The 9,727-nt window shown below is 25.8% G+C and overlaps 1 protein-coding gene across 1 annotated transcript; it reads right to left on the bottom strand.

The window, feature by feature from the left end:
- Nucleotides 1-658: 658 nt before the first annotated feature.
- On the bottom strand, nt 659-6,251 carry LOC129969498 (carboxypeptidase N subunit 2-like). Its single transcript, XM_056084098.1, has 3 exons — nt 5,522-6,251; nt 3,324-3,472; nt 659-2,025 (listed from the first exon to the last, which is right to left on the bottom strand). The coding sequence occupies exons 1-3, from the start codon at nt 6,187-6,189 to the stop codon at nt 1,895-1,897; spliced, it is 948 nt and encodes a 315-aa protein (XP_055940073.1). The 5' UTR covers nt 6,190-6,251; the 3' UTR covers nt 659-1,894.
- Nucleotides 6,252-9,727: the final 3,476 nt, after the last annotated feature.

Consider the following 9,727-nt stretch of genomic DNA (forward strand, 5'->3'; position numbering starts at 1 on the left):
TTTTAAGCATTCGTATCCAATTATAACTATGCATGAATTTGTTATTTGATTTCAGATTTATTACGAATATTTGACCTGAGAAAATAAAAGAGCTTTGAAAAGAAGTTTAGCATCTACTTTTTTTTGCACTTGGAAGGATTTTGAAAATTTTATGTTAGCGCGCAAACATGCTCTAAATGCAGGGGAGAAGGAGTGGATTTTGATATTTCTATTTTATTATAAATAAACAAGATGAACATCAATTGCTAGTGAAAAAAAGATTATGGACCTACGAATATCAATTCACAAATTTAAAAAGTGTGTACACAAGTCATTTATTGCTATTAGATGATCTTCATAAAATATCTCCATATAAGTATAAAGTCTAATGTATCATAAAAAATCATTTATATTTATTATGAAGATTTTCTAATATAAAAAATTATATTTCGTAATTATTTTCACTTATACATTTATTGATTCAAATAGCATAAAAATGCTTTTTACTTCATTTCACGTACATTATTTTGGCTGAAAGTATATGCGATCGCTTTGGCTAAAAAATTAACTAATGGTCCATAATTAGAGAGGGCAATTTATTATATATATATTATATATGTATGACATACAACAGTCTCAATTGTGCAATGTAGTCAATTTTAAATGAAGATGGTAGTCATTCAATCCAAAAATCAGTTTATTTAAAATTCGACAAATTTATTTATTGTAATAATTTTTATTCGATATAGATTATGGCAAGAATTTTAGAGACATTTTAAATATATTCATTTCGTAAATATTAAAGAGGAAAAAAAGCAACTCGCATTTTAATTGGAAAGTGTTCAAAGGGGAAAAAAATGAGCATGGGTTTGCAGATCAGAAGGAAGCCCTCCCCCCGTTTGAAATAAAAGAATCACTAGTATTAGCAGTTTATTCGGAAAGGTAAAAAAATATCAGTCAAATATATTTAAACATATAGTTATTGGAGAGATTCTGATAAATTATATATATATATATATATATATATATATATATATATATATATATATATATATATATATATATATATATATATATTGGTTAATGAACGAAGGAAGCATTTTTAAGATGGAAGAATTTATTTCTGATGTGTGCATATAGTTGTAAAATGTCTTAATTCGTTTATTATTGCATAACACTTTATTCCAAAATATAAAATTAAGATTTGACAACTGCAGAATTAATTTATATAAATTCGTCCCAAATTGAAATTATTAAAATCAACTAATAGAGTGACGAAAATGTTTAGAAAATCATTCAGCTTGTTTTGATATCGAAGGTATTTCAGAATATTTGGATTTAGAATTTTTGATTAAATTATTATATTTATTTAGAACACTTACATTTATTGTAATTAATTACAAAGATAATCATTTTTTCATTCAGACAACATACGCATAACACATCTTTGGGAACTATGAAAATGGTTTGAAAGGAAATTAAAAGTGGACTCATAATCATTATTATAAAAAATAAAAACAAACAGTGTACGATTTGTACATTTTATACTTTGATACAGAAGACTAAACCAGAAATTTATAATACTTCGACTAAGCTAATTTATCTTATCAGAACGTTTCCTAAGATAATTTTGTAAGGATTTAAAAAAAATATTTCCTTCCTTTTTTTATGAAATATATTTTATATATTCTTTATGAAATAAGAAGTTTTATATTTCCCACAATCTTTGATTATTTGGATATATTTCTCTCCACGAAAAAGTTAATACATAATTTATTCATATTTCCACCATTTAAAATAAACCAAAATATGCAATCTTAACTTAATCACTTTTATATATTTACACATGATTATATTTTAATCTCAGATCATAATTTTTACATACAACTAGAAGCATATCTAGAAACATCAAAATCTAGGTTTCATAGATTTCATTCACCGATTTTCCCATCATACTTTGAGGTTGAACACATGTGCCATCCAGCAGATAGGGCTTCTTTCTTTCTTTTATCCAGCTCAATTCTTCATCGCATTTCAAGAGATTTCCTAAGAAGAAAAAGCATTATTTTATACTATGTTCCTTCTTATTGAATTCATGCTGATTATTCTATTTTATCAATAATAGTTGGATATTTAATACATTTTCCTAACCTTTTCTTAGGTAATTTTTATTCAATTTGTGACTTATTCTAAATTATGTAATTAAATATTCTTATTTAAAATAGAGTTATATATAAAAAAAGTATTCATTCCAATCAAGGCCCAACTGTTAATTTCTAAATCGTTCGATATAATGTGTTAAATGACGTAAATAATTATATGTTATGTTATTTGAGAATTTACTTCAAAAAAATATGAAGCCTAAATATTTTACAGTCCTCTGGTCCTATTAATTATTTTTAATAAAATATTCATGACATGCTAATATCATTTTCATTCCTCTGAAACCGACTTACTTATAAAGTTTTGAATACCACTATTCGATTTTTAACAATATCAACAGCCATCGAGGAAGATCAATGGATGAAGCTTACTATAGTCACCTATTATTTGACTTTAAAAGGGTTTCTCAAAACTTCATAACTCCGTCAGTTTCAAATCACAGAGAGAGATGAGCCATTTTTAAATGTAGGGTATAAAAAATATTTTACTAATTATGACAAAGAGAACAGAGGAATTGTGATAATTTTTTTTTTCAGTAGCATCTCTACTACCTTTAATTTCTTCAAAATTAGAGGCATGACGATTTCACCATCGTAATTTTCTTCTACAACTTATTTTTTGTAATATGCGCAGTGCTGACTTATCTGCAATGGAGAAACAAGCAAAGCACGTTTAAATCTCTTCAAGATCTCTCCTAAGTGCAACGTATCCAATCTTGGATTATTGAATTACCCAATATTGCTTTTATTTCAATATAACCTTCTGATTAAAAACATTTTTTAAAAATTTGCTATTAGATAATTTGAATGATATTTTTAAATTTAAATAAGTATATATGTAAAACTATAAATATATATGCATAATTATTAATTAACTACTTAATTAGGTTCATTCGATCAATTATATTTTAATAGAATTTTATAAAATATTTTAAATTTAGAATAAATTTCTTTTAATTAAAAATTATTTTTTTTTTCTGTATTTCAACTTTCATACTATAGTTTGTCTTTATTAAAAAGGACACAAAAAATATTCTACAAATTTTATTACATAAAAAGTGTACATAAAACATATATTAATAATGAAATAGTTAAAAAAAATGTTTAAATGAAAATTTTGGATGCCTTACAAATGCCAACTTTTTTGTATAATTTTTTAAAAATAGTATGTATATTTCTTACCAACTAATAAAACTTGATTCAGTTGCTCCCAGACATTACTCCATATGTGTTCACGTAAGCTTACCAGCTTATTATTTGAAAGGACTACTTCTCGTAAACCCATCATATTCTCGAAGAAATCTTCTGGCAAAGCTTCTATTCTATTGTAACTGGAAAAGAAATTGTAGAAGTTTCGATTTCAATTTCGCTACAATTGTAATTCTATTGTTTTGAGTTTTTATCATTTAGAAATTAAGATTCCAGAAAGTGAGATAACTTTCTAGTACTTATTTCGGTTTTTGATGATTATTAATAATAACTAATAATTGCCTTCTATTACAGTCATTTGCCTTACAGTAAATTGCCTTCTATTTACAGTCAGCCTTTTCTTTTTATATTATTCATTGAATGCAGTTTCAATTAATAATAATTAATAATTGAAACTGCATTCAATAAATAATATAAAAAGAAAAGAATGACTGTAAATAGAAGGCAATTTAAGAAAGGCATACAATTCCTACTTCTAAGATAAATGTTTAGTTTTAGTTCAATTTAGTATGGTTAGTTTTTGATTTAATTCAATTCAGACAATCAAAAATTTTAAAAAGAATACGTTTAATAAACAATGAGTTTTTTGGAAATTTATAATTAAATACTGAGCAATTATGAGCTGAATTTAATACAAAATTTATGTAACTGTCAAGCATTAATTTATTTCCAGCTCTCCATTTTAAAAAAAGAAATAAAAAAATGATAAAAGAAAAATATCACAAAAATAATTTCTTATGAAACCGTGACTCACAATTGTCGATTAAAGTAATAACTATAACAATAATATATAATAATAATTATTGAGAACTAACGACAATTATGGCAAAACTTTTGATATCGACGTAGAATGAAAATCAGGTGACAGAGCGCTGGATTTTGTGCATCTTTCTAGCCTGATCAAGTTCCAAAATTACGAGAGCTGAAGTGGAATTAATACATCAAAACAAATACTTGGTATAGTTTCAATAAAAAAGTTAAAAAATCTCTATTGTGTTATCATCAATGAATTTGAATTTTTTAAATGAATTCGTTTTGAAAATGTAAGCTTTCTTGTTTTAAGAAAGAACTGATTTTCTTTAATAAATTTCTTAATATATATAGACATTTTTACTCAGAAAGAATATCATAAATTATTAGTTGAATGAAATTGATAATTTACTAATTGTCACAAATCGAAGGGAATCTAGAAAATTATTTAATATATATATATTGCTGCAGATATGAATAAGATATGTTCATTAAAACCAGCAAAATTATTCTAAATAAATTTATTTAAATTTACCATCAAATATTTGCAAAATCTTCGGCAGCTGACTTTCTGTTCTATTCGGTTCCAAACAAATTTTCAACAAAAAGATTGTTGACATCTGAAAAGCATTGTTGTTCTTGTTGTTATTATTTTATTGTGTTGTGTGAAAAATTAACTTTTGGAAATATGAACTTTGATTTGCATTTTTTAAAATTTCTATCCGTCGATTGAAATAAAATGTTACATTAAGTAAATCGTTTTTATGAACTTTTCTTTCAATTCTTAATAATTATGTAAATTTATCAAAAATTAAAAAAATATTAAATGAACTTTTCAAACGCAAATTTCTCTATGAAGAAATATTTTATAACAATTAGATTAGGAATTGATAACGTTTGAATACAATGCAACATGTTTCCTTTAAAAAGTACAGTAAGCAAATGTGTATGACTCATACTCTTAAAACTGCTGTCATAATCATCTGTGAGATTTTAAATGCGTAGTAATACGACTCAAGTAAAATATATTAAGTCAGCATTTTGATTTTTCTTTTTTAAATTCAACAATACTAAACTTTTGCCGTCTATTCTATTTATAAAAGGCTATCTCCAAACAAAATTTTAAGAATAAATTAGACAATCAACATTATTTGCCGAATATATTAAACATCAACCAACAAAAAATATAACTATTTGTTTAATTTTTAAAAAAATTCCTTCAGTTAAATATTTAATGTAAAAATATGCATGTAAAATATTACATTTAATGTAAGCACAATCGAATATAATCACGATATTTAAATAGATAGCAGTTGAATTTTCGAATTTCATTTAGATTATTTGAAAGATACTATACTTCTGAATAGTTTATATGTAGTAATTTTTATGCTTAAAAGCTTAAAAAAAATTGAAATTTTTACCTCAAATCTATTCTCATCAGCTTATCAGCAGGCTGTGGGAACATCGATCTTTTGACGATTTTGATCCGATTAAAGGCTAAAGAAATTTTCTTAATTGATTTAAAATTTGCGAAAGCATGATCCTCCAGTTCATCTATCCGATTCGAATCCAGCGAGATTACTGTAAGGCTGGGGGCTGACTCGCTTAACCAATTGTTTTTCACCTTCTCAATGCGATTCGAATGAATTGTCAGATCTTGCAAGTTTGTTAATTTTGCGAAAATAAATTCTTCATTCTTAATTGAGAAATCTATAACATTAAGAACAGCGAGGGATGAATTCAGTCCATTGAAGAACGGCGGTGAAAGCTCAAGTTTGGACTTTTCAATTGTGAGATCTTTTATATGAAGACCAACAAAAAGGTCGCTGGGCAAAGTTTCTTCTATGTATAGGCCATGCATCAGAAAAGTTCCTACTTTACGATTCTCCAAACTTTTGAAAGCTTTCTTTAAGGAGGCACTGGAATTAAAATTGGCACATTCCACGTGAGAGCCATATTGAAAATCTTTGCAGGAACACGGATGTAAATCTTCTTGTCTTGGACAAGCCCAAGTGAGAGTCAATAAAGTAAACACACAAAAAACTGAAAACTTAGCCATATAAATCTGTAAACGAATAATACGATCCATATATTGAATTTACAACGTTCACTTTCATTATCTAGAACGAGAAATGATTTTGCTTCTGTTTATTTCACGGTTATCAGTCAGTTTATCCACATAGAAATGATAAGAATATTTTTATAATATTGCGTTATTTTTCAAACGCTATCCGTATTGTTAGCCTTTGTTTAAAATCTAAGGTTATCAACTAATCATTGATGCTACTGAAGAAGTTAAAGTATGTTGTTTACCTAACAATCTCCGATCTTAATACTCGTAAAAATCCCAAGACTCACATCAACCAATCAATTTTTTCCCCAATTTTGTAAATAAGTACACATTTAATAATAGAGCTTTTATATTTGGTAGAAATTATAGAGCTTTTGATGTAGTTTCATTCTAATCACAGAATGATCAACTCTTGAAATAAACAATTGCAAATAAATCTTTTATAGATAAATTTTTCAATTGAAAGTAAGAAGATCCTAATTAATTTAATATGCAAAATGATAAACAAATTTTCTCTGTGTAGGCGGAGAAATTAATTTTATTTATAAAATGAAGTCATTATTTCTCATATCGGTGAGGTTTCTTTTCAAAAAAATGTTTTGTCGTATGATTTTATTTTTTCTATCTTACGTTTAACTCTCAAAAATTAAAAATGGACTTGCGCCACTGAAACACAATTGGATATGACTTAAAATTTTTAGGACTTCATTAATCGTGTAAACTCGTATTAAAATGCTGGATTGATTCATTATGTTGCTCGCTTGTTGTTAGATTTTCACACTCTGACAGATTTGGTATGAATCTGTCCTATGATCTTTTGTGAAATTAAGATTCGCTTGCACTATTACTTGACACAACCACTACATAATCACGATTTCTTAAAACATAAAGGAATGCATATTTCCAATTTAAATTTTCTTTTTCACTATGAATAATTTGGCAAAAGATTTCAATAATGTACAATTTGATCTCCTAAAAGTTAAACTTAGGGTATAACTAAAGTAAGTTCAATTTGATTTCGTCAATCATTTTGCAGTTTTTTTTTTTTTCCTAATAAGAAATGTATCCTAAAATTATTTTCTGAGAATGAATTTATAATGTCACATTTTACAATTTTTCGAATTTAGTTAACTTTACACGCTTTTATTTATTTATTTTTCTCGTTTCAAAGCAGGGTAGGTAGGTTCTGTGATCCGAGTCTACAAATGGCATCAAGTATTCGCAAAAATGCCAGAAAGCTGGGAAGTTTGTGAAATTAATACTTCCGTTTTTACTACTGTTTTTTTCCTCTTCGATTACCGAAGTGATGATCAACAAAACTGAAGGTAATTGAAATGAAACCCTATTATTATTCTTATAAAATGTTTTATGTTGATATTTACGTTTTTTTACTACTTTAAGTATTCATAATATTGTGCAAATAACATTGTGCTTTATGTAATCATTTTTTTTTTAATTTTAATTATTATACATACCCATGATATCACAATAATCAAAATACGCATATATTTTGCGATAAATATTCAAAATGTTAAGTAAAAAATAATATTCATATGATAATGTATAAAAGAAATTGCTATAATTGCTATAAAATGAAACAACCAGAAATAGAAAAAAATATAGTAGGGTATTTATTCTTAAAGGTAATATTGTGAAAAAAGTCCAAATTCATCTAAACAAAAGTGAATAGAGAAACTGTATGGCAACCCATTAAAAAATGGAGACCGAAATATTCATCGTTCACATATGAAAGATTTTGTATATAATATCGTATATCGCCGTATGTTGTCTTGACCTAGTTTAAAGCTTCCATATCAAAATTAAAACTGCATACCCATAACATTTACCCACATATATTCGCTTTGTATGGATGATTTTCTTCTATCTTGGATATGAAAATGAAATTAATTGTACCGCTTTTTTAATTTAATTTAAATATTATGAATTTTACTAATGATTAAGCATTACAGGTGCAAAATGTGTAATGACAGTTTTTCATAGAATGAATTTTGAAGTCAATACTGCCCTGTTACTATTTTTTTAAAAACATGTTTGATTGAGTTATTTACCGTGTTAATTAATTAAATATACTTATTGTCACAAGAAATGAATAAAATGATAACACTATTATTATATTTCATAGCTTTTCGCAAAATCCAAACATCTTTGGTCATTCGGGTTTCGAGAAATAAAGATATTGGAAAATATTCTCAGATCATAAATTTTGTCATCTGATGGAATTTATAAAAATCTACGTCAAGACAGTTCCTCACGAAACTTTAAAACGGAATAGAAATCTATTTCAATTTTTAAAAAAATGCCAAGATTGTTTAATCTTATCAATTCCAATGTAATGAGGTTTCCACCATACCTTGCGGGTTCTTGAGTGCATCTAAAATCCAAAATATAGACATAATCCCAGCATTCATTTTTTATAATGTAATTCTAATCACTTTGGGAGATAATGCTATCTCGCCGGGAATATTATTTGTGTCTAATTTCAATTAAACTCCTGGTCCATAACTGTCTATTCATAGTTTTTCAAAATAAAATATTTTAAAACTATAAGCATTTAGAATCTTAGAGCAGGGTTCTTTCTAGCATTCTATTCCTGTTCTGCTTATTGGGTGCACAAAAAGTGGAGGGTAAAGACACGTTGTAACTCTTGTTAGTGCACATTATTCTACTTCTTTTTAATAAATGTTGGATTAAGGTTCGTAATTCAACATATTTTGAAATCAATCAACTTATTAATGAACATTTATCAAAATAATATTACATTTTTATTTTAGTAATTCTATGATAATGTAAATTAATTATTTGTTATGGCTTAATATCATTAGATACACATTTAGTTCATGATAATATTTAAGCAGATGCTCGATGTTTATAAATATTATAATAACTAAGTGAATGTAATGACACAAATAGAAACCTTTTCAAATAATAAGAAGCTGATATTATACTAATATAATATAATTCACAGATCTGATTGCATCTGATAAATATATTTATAATTTTTTTTTAAATTATTTATTTAGCAACTAAATTAAGAACATCTTTTAATCATCTAGAGCTTGGATTGGTTTCAGAAATATTGCGACACATTTTTTAGAAAATAAAAGGAACCTAAAATATGAAAATTAATTAAGTGCATGTAAAAAAAGCTCAATGTAAATGAAGATTCCTTACCAAAATTTCGACGCAAGAACTTTGATTGGCAGAAAAATATTTATAGGAATTTTTTGTTAACCTCCTTTTTTTTTTTTTTTTTAACTAAGCCATATTTTTTCAAAAAATGATCAAATATCAATATGAAGCTTTTATTTCCTTTTTTTTGTGTGGAATGTATTTGATTGAAATAGCGGAAAATTTCGTTCTATTTTTTTTTAAATTAAAATATATTTCCAAACTTACACTTTTTTTTAAAAAAAATTCTGGTCTAATTAAAATAGTATAATATTCGTAAGCTTATTTTATTGGCATTTCAATACCCATAGCTTTTTATTTGAAACTTTTCCTTTGAGATTAATAACTTTTCATTTAAACGCGAAAA

This window comes from Argiope bruennichi, chromosome 5 (assembly GCF_947563725.1).
Source record: "Argiope bruennichi chromosome 5, qqArgBrue1.1, whole genome shotgun sequence".
In the NCBI taxonomy this organism is placed as follows: domain Eukaryota; kingdom Metazoa; phylum Arthropoda; class Arachnida; order Araneae; family Araneidae; genus Argiope; species Argiope bruennichi.

Coding starts and splice junctions, on each gene's coding strand:
- LOC129969498 (XM_056084098.1), bottom strand. CDS start 6,189: ATGGATCGTATTATTCGTTTACAGATTTATATGGCTAAGTTTTCAGTT. Junction 3,473..5,521: donor CTGATGAGAATAGATTTGAG/GTAAAAATTTCA, acceptor TTTCTTTTCCAG/TTACAATAGAATAGAAGCTT. Junction 2,026..3,323: donor GAATCAAGTTTTATTAGTTG/GTAAGAAATATA, acceptor TTTTCTTCTTAG/GAAATCTCTTGAAATGCGAT.